At 43.7% G+C, this 18,379-nt stretch overlaps 1 protein-coding gene across 1 annotated transcript in view; it reads right to left on the bottom strand.

The window, feature by feature from the left end:
- The window catches only part of PKD2L1 (polycystin 2 like 1, transient receptor potential cation channel), a 100,661-nt gene that overhangs the window by 47,317 nt on the left and 34,965 nt on the right, over positions 1–18,379 (bottom strand). Inside the window, exon 2 of the mRNA XM_075348789.1 lies at positions 7,444–7,557. Within this exon, the coding sequence (XP_075204904.1) occupies positions 7,444–7,557 (114 nt within the window). The remainder of the gene's footprint in view (positions 1–7,443; positions 7,558–18,379) is intronic.

The following is an 18,379-nucleotide window of genomic DNA, read 5'->3' as shown; positions in this document are numbered from 1 at the left end:
TTCTTTACTGGCTGCAGCATTGACATTATGACTACATGCACATCACCGCTGCAGCCAGTCACTGTGCTCCACGGGCTGTTATAGATGGTCTGAGTTCACTGATTGACTTTAGCAGTGATGCTACAAGAGGCAAGTTGATGTCACATTAGATGGTATTTGTACGCTGGTGCCTTGTGTGAAGAAAGTTGTCACCACTGAAATGTAAGAGAGACTAAAATGCAGTAATTGCGAACAACAGACCGCAAAAGTGGCAAGATACTAGATAAACTGTTCCAATACATTGCTGCCAAAGAGAAGTGATCAATAAAGGGGCTTTGAGAAGCAATAAGAAAATCTGCTCTGCTGCATTCAGGGTGACAGGGAGACTGTGACAGATAGAATGAGGAGCTGCTGAAGAGATTGCCAGCAGGCCATGTTTTTAAATACCACATAGGTAAGGATGGCTGACCTTAGGGAGATCAACATCCAGCACCGGAGCACCATCACGTGTTTCTCAACGCAGTGATTCTAGAGCAATGCCCCCTGGGAAATATGCAAAACAAGGAAGCTGCGGAGACACCATCACATGTTTCTCAACGCTGGCAGGTAACTAGCCAGGTCTTTCACCGGGAAGGAACAACCACGGGAAGGGCAGTCTCCAGTCAAGGAAACCACCTATGCCACAACATGGTATCCATCCACAGACAGCTGTTTCGGGGTATTTGCCCCTCATCAGTGTGGAGTAGGAAACTGGCTAGTGCCTTTTTACTAGGCATTGCTCCCACTAGCCAGTTTCCAACTCCACAATGATGAAGGGCAAATACCCCGAAACAGCTGTCTGTGGATGGATACCATGTTTTGGCATAGGTGGTTTCCTTGACTGGAGACTGCCCTTCCCGTGGTTGTTCCCCCCGGTAAAAGACCTGGCTAGTTACCTGCCAGCGTTGAGAAACATCTGATGGTGTCTCCACGGCTTCCTTGTTTTGCATATTTCCCAGGGGGCATTGCTCTAGAATCACTGTGTTGAGAAGCACGTGATGGTGCTCCACGGTGCTGGATGTTGATCTCCCTAAGGTCAGCCATCCTTACCTATGTAGTCTTTTACTAGGCATTGCTCCCACTAGCCAGTTTCCTACGCCACACTGATGAGGGGCAAATACCCCAAAACAGCTGTCTGTGGATGGATACCATGTTTTGGCATAGGTGGTTTCCTTGACTGGAGACTGCCCTTCCCGTGGTTGTTCCTTCCCGGTGAAAGACCTGGCTAGTTTCCTGGCAGCGTTGAGAAACATGTGATGGTGTCTCCGCGGCTTCCTTGTTTTGTATGTTTTTAAATACCAACTGTCTATACTAAGCTGTGGCCTCTCTGGGTAAGCGGATTTTTTTTATTTTTTTTTATTTATAAGCTGCTGCCTCTGGCTACATTATTAGAACCATCAGGTTTGTTGCATCTTGTAAAACTAGAACCATACAGCTCAGTGCCTCATTATGAGACCACTCAAGGGAACTACTCTACCACCAAGAGCCACTTTTTTCTACATATTTAAAGGGGCAGATCACCAGCCTTGCTACCCCATTACAGGCAGTCTGACATTTGCCCATCAGCAAAAAGAAAAGAAGTACTTGAAAAAAGGCATGTGGCTAGAATCCATGTTTACTATTTGGTCATTCAGTTGATTATATGAAAAATGAACTTGGTGGTTTCAAACCTCCTATTTGTGACACTGAACAATGCAAGCAACAGGGATGTTTTACAGTTTGGTACGTAGTTTATGGTCAGGAATGTCAAAGAGCAGATTGTGCAAGTTCCTTGAAAGTGCATAATTTCTTTAATTTGAGGAAGTATCAGATAGTGTTGAAATATCCCAACAAAGTTTTCATTTGAAATACTTTTTCCCTTCGCCTACCAAATGTAATAAAACAATGAAAGACAGCATCAAATGTTGTTTGAATTGATAGTTGGTCTAACGTGACTAAAGGGACATCTCGATCATTCCCCAATGGTAGATGTTGGGAAAAGATCATCAGATGTCATTATCCCATCCAATCCACACAGGCAAAGAAAGGAACCATAGATGTCCATACTTTTAGTGATGTGTAATAATGAGGAATGACACTGAGAAAAAGTATTGTAAACACATGAAAAAAGAAATGTAAAAATCTATGGGAAGTCATGCCACCAGCTGAAATCTATCAGTAATTAGAAAGCAATCCTGCCAATTAGGGAAGAATAATATCAGCTGGTTCAACTCATGGCCTATATAAAGGTATATCATTACCAAGGTGCACACAAGAAACATCTCAGGATGATAAAACCAGTGAGCTGTCTCAAAACCTTTGCAACATTGTTGTTGGAAAAGTTACTGATTGCATTGGTTGCAGAAGAATTTCTAAACTGCTGAAGGTCCCAGTTAGCACTGTTGGATCCATAATCCATAAGCAGAAAGAACATAATTTCACCATAAACCAACCACAACTAGGTATTTCCCAGATGATTTCAGACAGAAGAGTGAAAATAATTATCAGAATAGTTGTCCTAGAGTCAAGAACCACCTGTGGAGAACTACAGAGAGGCCTGGAATCAGCAGGTACAATTGTTTCAATGAAAACAAGTAATGCACTCAAACTCCAAGGCCTGTATGCACGCTCACCCCTCAAGAGACCATTACTGAACAAAAAGCATGTTCAAGAGTGTTTAAAGTTTGCTCAACAACATTTCGACAAACCTGTGAAATACTGGGCGAATATAGTTTGGTCAGCTGAGAACAAAATTAAACTGTTTGGACACCATACTAAACAGAATGTTTGAAGGCCAAAAGGCACTGTGTATCACCCCCAAATAACCATTCCAACTGTGAAGTGTAGAGATCATGGTGTGGGGCTGTTTTTCAGCATACAGCATTGGCAAACTTCATATCATTGGAGCAAGCATGAAAAGACAAATCTGCTGCCATCTATCAGAATGATGAGAATGAAAAAAGGGTGAACAATTCCGCAAGAAAATTAATCCAAAGGCACAGCCAAACAGCCAATAAAATTCTCAATTAGTTTCAGAGAAAGAAAGTAAAGCTTCTAGAATGGCCCAGCCAATCACCTGATCTGAATCCAATAGAAATTGTATGTAAAGAACAAAAGCTCAGAGTTCAGAGAAGGAGTCCACGGAACCTTCAGGATTTGAAGACTGTGTGAAAGAAGGGCCAAAATCACACTTGAATGCATGTGACTTGTTTTTCCCTAAAGGAGGCATCTTGAAGTAGTCATCACCAACTAAGGCTTTTGTACAAGTACTAAATACATTTCAGTAAGCATGTTCAATGCTTTTTATCTCCATCATTTCTCATGAATATACATATGTAAATTTATAGACATCTAAGGCTTGATTTCTTTCCTTATGTGGATTAGATGCGTTGTTACCGATATCTGGTGAAAAATTCATGTCAATACTATCTTTAGAAATATATTTACTTAGAAAATTTGTGATGTGTTCAATATTTATTTCACTCACTGTACATACAACCACATGTATATGTAGTGTCCCTGAAGCCATCAGGAGCTACAAGGAACTGCATCTTATCTAAAATACAGGGCCTACTCCCAGAGACCCAGAAGACCAGTGCCGGTAACACCAAAACACACGTATAATCCCTGTTTTTCCCTTCCCCAAGGACTGGTGACAGGCTAGTGGACACGCTAGGTGACAGGCTAACTGGATGTTCACCTAGGGGTGGAACCGATCCAGTCCACTAGACGACAACCAGGGAGGAGGGGTCAGACAGTCAGTAAGTGGAAGTGAAAGGAGACGGACGTAACAGTACTGACGGGAGAGTGTAACAGTGACCTGTCAGGCTCAGGCGTGTGGTTGCCGAAGGAGTACGGTGGAGTATTCCCGGAACCATAGTACTGACGGGGTGCAGAGCCCTAGGTCAGGAAAACTCTCCAGGCAGACCTGATAAAATCTGCATGTTGAGGGGACCATCCAGGTCCTCACCGACCATAAAGTCTGGGGCACCAACAGTGACAGGAGAACCAGCAACCGGAACAGAGCACCGACCCTACAGGGTTCAAACTGCCTGCCGTACTGACTAAGACTGAAAGAATACCAGGAGGGGACCCCCAGATGCTCAAAGCCACAGGAACCCACCAACCAGAGACAGGTGCAGGGGAAAGAAGCCACCAGATTACCACACCAGCACTGGGACTAAGGGCACCAGTGGTGAGGACCAGCCTTCATCGGGTTGCAAGCATCACCCCCGTGAGTAAAGAACCAGTTACACTGCAATCCCTTGTGTGGTCTACCTTCTTTTCGCGCCCTGGTACTGTTAATGGACTTAAACATCAAAAACCATCATTTATTCCCTGGAGCCTAGCCCTACTTGCAGAGGGCCACAAAAGGCTGCCATTAACTTCAGCCCCAGCAGTGAGAGACTGTGCAGCGGCGGCTCCATCCATATAGCCACAACCCGCAAGTGACGTCATGACAAAAAACGTTATTATTATTCCCTTAAAAAAACTGTGGAAATAGAAAGCGCAATAGGGTCTTACCCGGTATATACCGAGAGAAGTGAAAGATTTACACTCACCTCAAAGAGTTGTGCCAGTCACAACTCCTGTATAAGCATGTGGTATTAAGGTGAATTCTGCTGCAGCCCCCGTGGTTGATAACAGACAGTAATAATGGAGAAGGGGTTTTATGCCGCGCTATTCACCAGGCACAAGGACCAGAAGATATTCAATTTTCTTTTATTGTAGCTTAAGTCTACGCATTTCAGGAGCTCTGCTCCCTTCATCAGGACATGAGGCACAAAATTAACATATCTCCATTATTATTCCCTTGTACATAACCTTTTTTAAGCAACCCCTAGGGTCACAGAATGGGGCAACGGCCACCCAGTGAAATGTCCCAGTAAATATACGGCCCGGGACCGAGTACCACAAAGCCCTGGGGTGCGTCATATACATAGAAATGATACATACAGGCATCTGTATACACGGAGCACATACATACAGACATGTATAAGAAAACCACATACATACAGACACATATACACAGAGCACATACAACATACAAACACATATACACAGAAAACATATATACTGACACATGTATGCACAGAGCACATGCATACAGTCATATAAGTATACACAGACCGCATACATACAGACATGTCTACATACAGCACATACATACAGACACATATCTACATACAGCAGATACATACAGGCACATGTATACACGGAGCACATACATACAGACACATGTATACAGAGAGCACATACATTCAAACACATATACACAGAATATATAAATACAGACACATGTATGCACAGAGCACATTCATACAGTCATATAAGTATACACAGAACACACACATACAGACACATGTATACATAGAGCACATACATACAGACACATGTGTACATACAGCAGATACATACAGGCATATGTATACACAGAGCACATACATAGAAACTACGCTGATAATGTAGAACTGCTATTATCAGTGCAGTTTCTGCTGTAAATACTTGGAAAGTGGAGGTCCTAGGCAGTTGCCCAGTTTACATCTCCTCAATGCTGTCCTGCTTGGATTGCCCAGCTGGCCATTGATCAGAGACTACTCTAGGGATACTTTGGAGTAATCCATATGTGACACCCTGGCACCGCCAGGTGGTCACACACAAAATAGGCCCCTGCATAATACCTTCCCTCACAGGGTTACACCAAGCCAATAAAACCCTAATCACCCCCCTCAAGGTAAGAAAGGCACACCAGTGGGTGGGACCAGGCGGAAGGAAAACGCCCACCAAGGGGTCTAGAGAACCCGGGGCGGGAAAAAGTTCAGTTTCAGTTTGGAGTTGAGTGGAGTGGAGTTCAGTGGAGGAGAGGAGAAAGTGGAAGTAGGAGTGAAGCCAGAGAGAAAAGGCGTCGGGGTTGGAGCCCCGGCGTACTGGCTAGGTGGCAGACGGTGGTCCGTGTCTGTCAGGAGACGGGAAGACGGCTGCCGGAGATCCGAGGTGGACTGGGACAGGGTAGGAGCCCGCCGGTACCGACACCGGAGAACCGCCCCGGAAACCGTGCACAGAGGGGTACCTGGACCCTGAAGCAAGGACCGGAACCACCGGGTTTGTTAATTAACCAGTTGAGGACAGGATTACAGGTCCTGTCCCACTCAAAGTCCCAAAAGCAAACCAGCAGCCCACTGTGGGGGATAGGGCATCCGCCAGGGCCCCTTTAGATCCCACGGGTCAGCGTCTGCGGGCAAGGCTCCCACCCGTAGTTCTGGGAGCGGACACCCGTGTTCCACCCCGGGAAGTCCAAGGAGAACTAATGACAGTGCAGAGGAAAGTGACACAGACCATCACCCCGGGTGAGGGACCAGAATACACCCGGCCGCGACGGCCGGACACCAACACCTTGGTTTACCACTGGACTTGTGTGATTCATTTGACTGTGAGTACACTAACAGTCCCCGGTCCAACCGGGAGGGCCGGGCCCTGCAAACACCATCCTCAGCACAGAGACACTGGGCCCCGGGGCATTCATCCCTACCCACAGAGGGGTTAAGATCCAGCTGCCATCCCGTCGCCCCTGGGTACTCCCCAACAGCAGTTGTGGTGCTACACCTCACCACACACCGTGGATGGCGTCACGAAGTGCTTACAGCAACCCCCGTACAAATACGTCCCCTTTTATTTGACGTGTCTGCGCGACCCCCGGGTCCGGAGAATCCCTCGAGCCCCACTGCGGATCCGGATCCGAGCAGCCCGGCTGCTGCTGTTGTGGGGGCGGCACATATACCTTGTAAGTCAAGGTTAAATACCAGGGGTCCTTTAGTGCCCACATCAAAATAAGGGATGAGATCAAACGAGGTTTTAAGTAAATTTCGTTAATAATCAAGGTTTGTATCCTACAAAAAGGCAATGTTGGTTTGGGAAACCTTGGTTGTGAGTCGTACACTGATTCATTTACAAGATGTTTTTCCTTCAGGGGAATACAACAAAAATTTCAGAGATCAAGCACCCCGTAGCATGAAAAGCTAAAGCATTCCCTAAACAATGTGTGTATCTTTACCTAATTACATAGTGTGAAGTTTTATAATCCTTTTATAATCCCTTTCACTGGTGTAACATAATCTTTGACAGCAAACATAATCTATGGCCAAAATGATAAAAACAGAAATGTGTGAATGAAGTCTTATAATTATTGAATGTTCTCAGTGAGAGGAACAAAATTATAATCTTGTGATACCTTTTAATGGCTAACTAAAATAAGGTATCACAAGATTATAATTTTGTTCCTCTCACTGAGAACATTCAATAATTTTTCAACTGGCTAACACGGTACCAAATCCTTTTCACTTGTAACCGAGGTCTTATAGAGTTACAAAATAAATTCACCATGAGTATTCTTGTATTTTGAATGTAAAAGTCAGAATAAGAAAGTTTATAATTTTTTACTAAACTTACAAAGACAGATGTCCACCAAGAAGATAATATAGACCAGTAATTCCCTCAGTGTGGTTTTTACAAACAGCTCCCGGTCTTCTGCAGTATCTTCAGTCAAGGTTGTTCCCCAAAGCCCTATCATAAAGGAGAAAATGGAGAAGAAAGCTTTCAATATTTTTTGTTGTTGCAAGTTCTGTAAAAATATTCCAAGTTCTGAATGTATTCTCATTAATGAGGGGATATTAAGCTCAGAAAAAAAAGAATATGCTATAGTTACATTTGCAATCTCTAGCTAGTGGGTAACAGGAGTTTGCCCACCTAATGCCCACTTACATTGATAATTCCAATGTCAAATTCAGCACAGGGGAAGCCGCTGAGTGCCGATTCTTCTTCCTCAGCAAGAAAATCAATATTTCATTGGCAGTCAATATTTAATTATAATGAGGGAGGTTGTTTTGTTATCTTCATTGCTGCCAAGGCAGAGAGCCGAAAAGATGACTCAGTCATTGGCTACATTGTGCTACACATTACACTAAATTTTATTGTTTTTTTTTTTTTGGTTGATAGGTATGCAGAGCGCAGCAGCCAGTGACAAAGCAATCTCGACTCCTGTGCTTTACATATCCAGCAACAGAAATTACAAAAAAGCAGCCTCAGTATAATTAAGTATTTTAAACTTCTGCTTTCTGGGGGAAGGCAGAGTGCATTTTGCAAAGTCTTGAAATGGAGCTTCCTAAGAGTGGGCCTTGTCTCCTTACTGTGACATTCAGGTACAGTACAGACCAAATGTTTGGACACACCTTCTCATCTCTAGAACAACTGGTAAGAGGAGACTTTGTGCAGCGGGCCTTCATGGTAAAATAGCTGCTAGGAAACCACTGCTAAGGACAGGCAACAAGCAGAAGAGACTTGTTTGGGCTAAAGAACACAAGGAATGGACATTAGACCAGTGGAAATCTGTGCTTTTGTCTGATGAGTCCAAATTTGAGATCTTTGGATCCAACAAACGTGTCTTTGTAGAAAAGGTGAACGGATGGACTCTACATGGTTGGTTCCCACCGTGAAGCATGGAGGAGGAGGTGTGATAGTGTGGAGGTGATTTACTGGTGACACTGTTGGGGATTTATTCAAAATTGAAGGCATACTGAACCAGCATGCCTACCACAGCATCTTGCAGCGGCGTGCTATTCCATCCGGTTTGCATTTAGTTGGACCATCATTTATTTTTCAACAGGACAATGACCCCAAACACACCTCCAGGCTGTGAAAGGGCTATTTGACTAAGAAGGAGAGTGATGGGGTACTACGCCAGATGACCTGGTCTCCATAGTCACCAGACCTGAACCCAATCGAGATGGTTTGGGGTGAGCTGGACCGCAGAGTGAAGGCAAAATGGCCAACAAGTGCTAAGCATCTCTGGGAACTCCTTCAAGACTGTTTAAAAACCATTTCCGGTGACTACCTCTTGAAGCTCATCAAGAGAATGCAAAGAGTGTGCAAAGTAGAAATGAAAGCAAAAGGTGGCTACTTTGAAGAACCTAGAATATAAGACATATTTTCAATTGTTTCACACTTTTGATGCCTTCAATGTGAATCTACAATTTTCAGAGTCCTGAAAATACAGAAAACTCTTTGAATGAGAAGGTGTGTCCAAACTTTTGGTCTGTACTGTATGTGATAGCCTTTTATTAAGCCTTTTGTGCATATCACACACGATAGGCAGGACATCCAAGGTACAACCATGTTTCCTTAATTTCCAGGTATCTATGTTGGTGTTAGGCGCCTACTGTGAGGTTTTTGGACCCCACCAGGTCAATTCCTTAGCTATTCCTCTGTTTTTAGCACATGTCTGCCCAGGAGATACTTTTTTCCCATATTCTTTCCCAGCATTCATTTATGTGTACAAATGTATACAACCATAGCTGAGTATACAGTGGCATGCAAAACTCCTGGTAAAAATTGCTGTCATTATGAACAGTTAAGCAAGGTGAAGATGAAATGATCTCTAAAAGGCATGAAGTTAAAAATGATACATTTCCTTTGTAGTTTAGGCAAACAAAAAAAAACATTTTCAGCTTTTACATTTTTTAAATTAACAAAAAAGGAAAATAGGTTGATGCAAAAGTTTGGGCACCCTGCATGCTTAGTACCTAGTAGCACCACTTTTGGCAAGTATCACAGCTTGTAACTGTTTTTTGTAGCTAGTCAGGAGTCTTTCAATTCTTGTTTGAAGGATTTTCATCCATTCTTCCTTGGTAAAGTCTCCCGTTTCTGTCATATTCCTGGGTCAACTTGCATGCACTGCTCTTTTGAAGTTTAGCCACAGATTTTCAATGACATTTAGATCAGGGGACTGTGAGGGCCATTGTTAAACCTTCAACTTGTGTCTTTTGAGGGAGTATATTGTGGCCTCTTCATAGTATGAAGAGGCCAGAGTAGTCTTGAATGCTTGCTATATATTACCCTCTTTTCAGTTAGCCATTAAAAGGTATCAACCACTGAGGACTCTCAGCTCTTTTAAATTATTTTTTTATCTCTACTGGATAACATGGTACAAAGATATATTTTACCTGTTGAAATTTCAATTAATCCATTTTGTCCTCTACCATAGCAGAACCCATAGCTGTTGTTTATTTGGCGCAAGGTTAGAGGAGACTGGGTTTTTATAAAGCTGTGAAATTCGCATCACCTGGCCTTTCCTAACGATGATAGTGAACAAGCCATAACCCTAACAGGCTCATTAAGATCTGAAACCTTGGTCAAAGTTATCTGAGCACACAAATCAACAAAGGTGTCCAAACTTTTGCATTGGCTCATTTTCCTTTTTGTAATTTTTAAGATATAAAGGATGAAAATATTTTTTTTGCCTAAAATGTAAATGAAATGTGTTATCTTTAACTTTATGCCTTTTAGAGATCATTTCATCTTTTTCACAAACCATTATGTCTTTGGAATGTGAAAACACATTACACCAAGGAAAACAAACAACCTCCATTTATATTCTGTCCTGATCGGGTTTGAAAGCAGGACTATCTGCAAGGCTACACTTTAATATGGATTTATTAGAAAACTATTATAATAAAGAAATCAATACCCTCTTGTGATCTGCTCTTCCATTCTGCCTTTAGCATTTTATGGAAGCCAGTGTGTTTGATTAAACAATGGAAACAGTAATTAGAGGTCATTTTGCCCTTCAGCCAGTCTCTTCTTCCCATCATCCTCACCTTGACAGAAATATGGCAATCTGTTTAAATCCAGAAGATAGGACTGAAATCTGTTATTCTACCAAAATTACAAAAGGAGATAAGGTATTTCCTGCAAATCTCTTAAAGAAAACCAATCATCAGGATTTCCATATATAAGGTAAAGCCAGTGCAGTACTGGCACTATAAGGCTGATTCTCAACATACCATTAGTGGTCAGCTCAGATGTTTAGGCTTTCAAATCCAAGAAAGTGAAGTTTAAAAATGTGTCAGCTTTTTGAGTGACAGTTTCACTGCAGCAGATAATAGCAGGGTGGGTTATGCACATGGATTCCTGCCCCTCCGCCGCCTGTTCCTCCCTCTCTCTCTGGCTCTATGCTAATTTATCTATTCAGTAAGATGGCGTCGGAGTTGGCGTCTGTGCATAGCGCTTATCACCAGCACCATATCTCTGAAGCCTGCGTTACCCCGTTATTATATGCTTGTGGCTGAGAGGGCGGCGCTTGCGCCCTCACATCTTCTGCTCTCTTATGACCATCGGAGAGCGCACGGTCACAACAGAAGAGAACAGCTGATTGCAGAAAACCGTGCCGCCCCAAGACACCTGCCAGCGCCAGGTTGAAGAAGACAAAAGACCAGGGTCGTGGAGGGGTGAGAGGGAGTAATAAAGTGTGTAAATAAGTGTGTCTGTGTATTTATTTATAATAAAGTAATTTTTCTCTGTGTGGTGTCATTTTTTAACCCTTTATTGGAGATTCTTAATGGCCGGGTCAAACTTGGCCTGACATTAAGAATCTCTGGCTTAATACCACCTGGTAAAACAAAGTTGGTATTAACCCCTTATTACCCAGCATGCCACCCGGCACCAGGGCTGCTAGAAGAGTTGGATACAGCGCCAGAAGATGGCGCTTATATGAAAGCGCCATTTTCTGGGGTGGCTGCAGACTGCAATTCGCAGCGGGGGAGCCAGACAGCTTGGGCCACCCTGTGCTGCGGTTTCCAGTCCCCAGATGCCTAGTTGTACCCGGCTGTACACAAAAATTGGGTGAAGCCCATGTCATTTTTGTTTTTAAATTATTTCATGAAATTCATGAAATAATGAAAAAAAGTGCTTCCCTATATTTTTTGTTCCCAGCCAAATACAAATAGGCAGCTGGGGGTTTGGAGCAGCCCGTACCTAGCTGCTGTACCTGGCTAGCATCAAAAATATGGCGAAACCCACGTCATTTTATTTTTTAAGTTTTTTGGCAAAAAAAGAAAAAAAAGGGCTTCCCTTAATTTTCCATTGCCAGTGAATGTAACAGCAAGCAGTGGGTGTTAACAGCCGGTAGCTACTTGGATTATCCTTAGCTAGCAATAGAAAATACAGCAGGAGACCACGCATGCCATAATACAAATTCTAACAGTCTATTCAGTAGGACTATCAGCTGTCTATCCACCAGACTTCTGCACAGCACAACTGATGGTCCCAACCCCATTTATAAGGCAAGAAATCCCACTTATTAAACCTGACAGGGCACACCTGTGAAGTGAAAACTATTTCCGATGACTACCTCTTGAAGCTCATCAAGAGAATGCCAAGAGTGTGCAAAACAGTAATCAAAGCAAAAGGTGGCTACTTTGAAGAACCTAGAACATAAAACATATTTTCCACGTGTTAATTAATGGTCTTGATGCCTTCAATGTGAATCTATAATTTTCAGAGTCATGAAAATAAGGAAAACTCTTTGAATGAGAAGATGTTTTCTAACTTTTGGTCTGTACTGTATAAATATATATATATATATATATATATATATATATATATACATTGTTTAGCATAAATGAGTAGAGCCTTTGAAAAGTTTCAGGGGGCAGGTATGAACCAGAAACACAAAATGGAATCATGAATTTAAAGAGAAGGTGTCGTCCAAAAAAAAAAAAAAAACTCAATAACTGAAAAAATGTAAAGTATTAATGTTTTAATATTTTGTTTAAATATTATTATTATTTGTTTTTAATTGACCAAAATATAAAAAAAAAATTAAAAAGTTTGATATTTTCCACTCTTTAATACTAGGGGGAGCAGCTGCTGAAATGCTGCTGCAGAGCTACTGTAGAATTAGCTCACATTACAGCTGCAGTAAAAGTGGGCAGAATTTGCTCTCATGTGTGTGATATCACAGCTCCCCCTCCCAATCTGGGTGTTTCCAAAAGGATTTGGGAAGATGAAGTTTAGGATCAGAGTGCGGAGCCATTTTGTTGGTGGCCACAAATGTCTAAAGTGTCATCAAGGACAGCTGCATAGTGCTCCCCACATAGCGCTAAGCATGCCCCGGTCCAGCAATGCTCTGCTGGATGCACGCCCACCCGCAATGTTCTGCCACATGTATGCCCGCAATGCTCTGCCGCATGCACACACACAATGCTCTGCACATGCACACCCGCAATGCTCTGCCACACGCATGCACTTACACAATGCTCTGGGACACGCCCGCCCGCAATACTCTGCCATACACACACACACCCACAATGCTCTGCCACACGCACGCACATAATGCTCTGCATGCACGCACGCCCGCACGCAAATCTCTGTCACATAAATGCACACAATGCTCTGCCACATGCACTCCCGCAATGCTCTGCCACATGCACGGATGCCCGCAATGCTCTGCATGCATGCACGCACGGAATGCTCTGCCACATACATGCACACAATGCTCTGCCACACGCACTTCTGCAATGCTCTGCCACACGCACGCACGTCTACAATGCTCTGCCACACGCACGCATAGACGCCCGCCTGCAATGCTCTGCATGCTCGCATACCTGCATGCAATGCTCTGCATGCATTGATGCCCGCGCGCAATAGTCTGCATGTATACACGCAATGCTCTGCATGCCCATACGCAATGCTCTGCATGCATGCACGCCCACTCACAATGCTCTGAATGCACACCCGCCTGCAATGCTCTGCATGCTCGCATGCCTGCATGCAATGCTCTGCATGCATGTACGCATGCATGCAATGTTCTGCATGCATTGATGCCCATGCGCAATGCTCTGCATGCATAGATGCCCGCATGCAATACTTTGCATGTATGCACGCAATGCTCTGCATGCCCATTCACAATGCTCTGCATGCACGCACACCCACTTACAATGCTCTGAATGCACGCCCGAACACAATGCTCTGCATGCACACCCGCCTCCATGCAATGCTCTGCATGCATGCATGCTCGCACGCAATGCTCTGCATGCATACACACAATGGTCTGCATGCATGCACGCCCGCAATGATCTGCCACAGGCACGCACACCCAATGCTCTGCCACACGCATGCCTGCACACAATGCTCTGCATACACGCCCGCCCGCATGCAATGCTCTGCATGCATGGATGCCTCCATGCAATGCTGTGCATGCACTGCTTTGCATGCATGCATGCCCTCACGCAATGTTCGACATGCACGCAAGCAATGCTCTGCATGCTTGCATGTAATGCTCTGCATGCCCACACGCAATGCTCTGTATGCATGTATGTCCACATGCAATGCTCTGCATGCATGCATGTAATGCTCTGCATGCCCGCACGCAATGCTCTACATACATGCATGCCCGCAAGCAATCCTCTGCATGCACGCACACAATGCTCTGCATGCATGGATGTCCACCTGCAAAGCTCTACATGCCTACACACACGCCCACATGCAATTCTCTGCATGCATGCACGCAATGCTCAGCATGGCCACACGCCCGCACGCAATGCTCTGCATGCACGCACGCCCGCACGCAATGCTCTGCATGCACACACACCCACACGCAATGCTCTGCATGCACGCTCGCAGCGGCTGCGGCAAGGAGTGGGGGAGAGCAGGGAGTGTCATTGGGGATGGTAGCAGCGGTGGCGGGTGGAGGGGCACCGGTACTTATACAGACCGATTAGGTAACAGGGGGAAATGGTGACAGGGAGACGGTACAGTGGCTGCGGCACGGAGATTGGTGGGGAGGGTAGCGGTGTGGGAGGGAGAGCGGGGGATGTCATTGGAGACGGTAGCAGTGGTGGCGGGGGGAGGGGTGCCGGTACTCACACAGGCCGAACAGGTGACAGAGGGAAACAGTGACAGGGAGATGGTACCGCGGCTGTGGCAAGGAGAGCGGGGGGAAGGTAGTGGCGGCGGCACGGGGGGAGAGAGTGGGGGGGGTTCATTGGAGATGGTAGCAGCAGCGGCGGCACGGGGTAGAGAGCGGGGGGGTGTCATTGGAGGCAGTAGCAGCGGCGGAGGGGCGCCGGTACTCACACAAGCCGAACGGGTAACAGGGGGAAAGTGCAGCACACAGCATACGCTGTGAGCTGCAAAAACATGGTGCCGATCTTCTCCCTCTGCTGTGATCTTGACAGCCCAGGGGGCACGTTCGAGTCACAGCAGGGAACTGTCCTGTATTAAGTATAGGGTCACAGTCCGACTATCAGAGTGAATGCACAGAGGGCTGCCATAAAGGAGGTGAGTAACTGTCTTTACACACAGCAAATCCAAGATAGCAGCCCCCAGTGCTTCAGTAAAATTAGACTTAAATAAAAACTAAATAAACAGTGAATTTCATTTTGTATTAAAAATACTTGATTTCATAATCACTATTACTAATACAAAAATAAAATGCGCGACACCTTCCCTTTAAAAAAATCAAAACACCTACTGTATGTAAACTCTTTTGACACCAACAGGCATTTACATAGTTTACATATATTGTGCCCACACTTATAACAACTTTTGAATTAAAGCCAAGAATTATCATCTCTTTTCTGGCTTTGAAATAACATAATAATAATAATAATAATAATAAAAAAAAAAAAATAAGGACATTTATAATAAATCACTGTGACCTTTTTGTAACGCTATATAAAATCACATCCTATTTTAAAAATGGTAATGGTAAACAGTTGTAAAAGATTCTCCCGTTTCCATTAAATGTCTGGTAAGGTTGTTACATTGATAACAGTCCCAATGGGTAAAATCACAAGAGGAAAGAGGAAATGATCTAATCCAAAATACTGTGATGAAAAATATAGCAGGGTGTGTGCAAGATTTTTGGAACAAGGATACCTAAATTTGATTATAAATAAATCCATTAATGAAGTTGAACAAAAAATAGATGTGGTATGTTACAGTTAGGTGTCCTAAAGGGTAATAGGCTAGGTTCTAAACAGAACTATAATAATGTGATTTTTTTTCCTACAACATATAGTGTCAAATTTAATGGAAAAGGGAGAATCTTTTACAACTATTTACCATTTTTAAAATAGGATGTGATTTTATATAGCATTACAAAAATGTCACAGTGATTTATTAAAAAGGTCCTTATTTTATCACGCCTTTTGCAATTGCCAACCAAAGTCTTCCCAGATATATTCAATGTGAGACAAGTCAAGTGACATTGCAGTCCATAGTAGCACATATTGGCTACCAGGGCCAAAGTGTTGACATCCTTGAAATTATTCCAGAAAATTAAATATTTCTCCCTGAAAATTATTATGATTACACGTGTTTTGTTATTCACATGTTTATTTCCTTTGTGTATATTCAAACAACACAAACAAACTGAAGAAAAAAAGCAAATTGGACAAATTTCACACAAAACTCCAAAAATGGGCCAGACAAAATTGTTAGCACCCTCAACTTAATATTTGGTTTCACATCCTTTGGAATAAATAACTGCAATCAATCGCTTCCTTTAACCCCTTCAGCCCCCGGGCACTTTCCGTTTTTGCGTTTTTGTTTTTTGCTCCCCTTCTTCCGAGAGGCGTAACTTTTTTATTTTTCCATCAATCTTGCCATATGAGGGCTTGTTTTTTGCGGGACGAGTTGTACTTTTAAATGAAACCATAAGTTTTACCATATAGTGTACTGGAAAACGGCAAAAAAATTCCAAGTGCGGAAAAATTGCAAAAAAAGTGGGATTGTACAATAGTTTTTGGGATATTTTATTCACCGTGTTCACTATATGGTAAAACTGATGTGTGGGTATGATGCCTCAGGTCGGTGCGAGTTTGTAGACACCAAACATGTATAGGTTTACTTGTATCTAAGGGGTTAAAAAAAATTCACAAGCTTGTCCAAAAAATGTGGCGCACGTTTTGCGCCATTTTCCAAAACCCGTAGCGTTCTCATTTTTCAGGATCTGAGGCTCAGTGATGGCTTATTTTTTGCGTCTCGACCTGACGTTCTTAACGGTACCATTTTTGCGCAGATGCTACGTTTTGATCGCCTGTTATTGCATTTTGCGCAAAATTTGCGGCGACCAAAAAACGTAATTTTGGCGTTTGGAATTTTTTTGCCGCTACGCCGTTTACTGATCAGATTCATTGATTTTATATTTTGATAGATCGGGCATTTCTGAACGCGGCGATACCAAATATGTGTGTATTTTTTATTTTTTTAACCCTTTAATTTTCAATGGGGTGAAAGGGGGGTGATTTGAACTTTTAGGTTTTTTTATTTTTTTTTAATTTTTTAAAACTTTTTTTTTACTTTTTTTTTAATTTTACTAGTCCCCCTAGGGGGCTATTGCAATCAGCAATCCGATCGCTCTGCACTATCTGCAGATCTCAGCTACAGAGCTGAGAACTGCAGATTTGCTGCTTCACTTTCAATGCCGGCTGTATTCCGGCATTGAGAGGAAGTGACTCATGTTAGCTACAGGCGTCATCACATGACCCTGTGCTACCATGGCAACCGCCGAAAGTCACGTGATCATGTCACGTGACTTCCGGTGGGGGCGGGGTAAGTCACTGTCATGGCGGCGCCCATGTACATATCGCTGCCAAGACTTTGGCAGCGAAATGTAAGGGGTTAATGGCCGCGGGTGGAAGCGATTCCACCCGCGGCTAGCAGGCACACATATCAGCTGTTGATAACAGCTGATATGTGCGCGTCTCGCCGCCGCCCGCCGGCGGCAGGGGGCGGGGCTTACCGGCACACGATCCATGACGTATCTAGTACGTCATGGGTCGTTAAGGGGTTAACCATCAAGCTTCTTACACCTCTCACCAGGATTTTGTGAACACTCTTCCAGTGCAACCTGCTCCAGGTATCTCATATTTGAAAGACGCCTTCTCCCAACAACAATTCTAAGATCTCTCCACAGGTGTTCAATTGGATTTAGATCTGAACTCATTGCTGCCACTTCAGGACTCCCTAGTGTTTTGTTTCCATCCATTTCTGGGTGCTTCTTGAAGTATGTTTGGGGATCATTGACATACTGGAGGACCCATGATCTAGGATGCAAACTCAGCTTTCTGACACTGGGCATTACACTGTGACCCAAAATCCTTTAATAATCTTCAGATTTCATGATGCTTTGCACATATTCAAATCACCCAGTGCCAGACACAGCAAAGCAACCCCCCAACATTTTTGAACCTCCACCATATTTGACTGTAGGTACTGTGTTCTTTTCTTTGTAGGACTCTATCCATTTTCGGTAAACAGAAGAATGATGTGCTTTACCAAACGGCTCTAGCTTGGTCTCATCCACAAGGTGCTTTTCCAGAAGGATTTTGGCTCACTCATTCTAACTTTTTTTATGTCTCTGTGTCAACAGTTGGGTCTGTTATGATCTGGTAACCGTGGACGATCACGAAAAATCCCATTAATCAGGAAAAAACAAAACCACAAGAGTAGTTGGAAACTGAGCTGACCACAATCCCCTATTTATCAGACAACACTAGAAGTAGCAGTTGGATGTTCCTAACACACTTACTCACCTCGTCACTGC

The sequence above is a fragment of the Anomaloglossus baeobatrachus genome, chromosome 5 (assembly GCF_048569485.1).
Source record: "Anomaloglossus baeobatrachus isolate aAnoBae1 chromosome 5, aAnoBae1.hap1, whole genome shotgun sequence".
Taxonomy (NCBI): Eukaryota; Metazoa; Chordata; class Amphibia; order Anura; family Aromobatidae; genus Anomaloglossus; species Anomaloglossus baeobatrachus.
The sequence above is the reverse complement of the archived record's forward strand: the minus strand, read 5'-3'. Positions and strand labels throughout refer to the sequence as shown.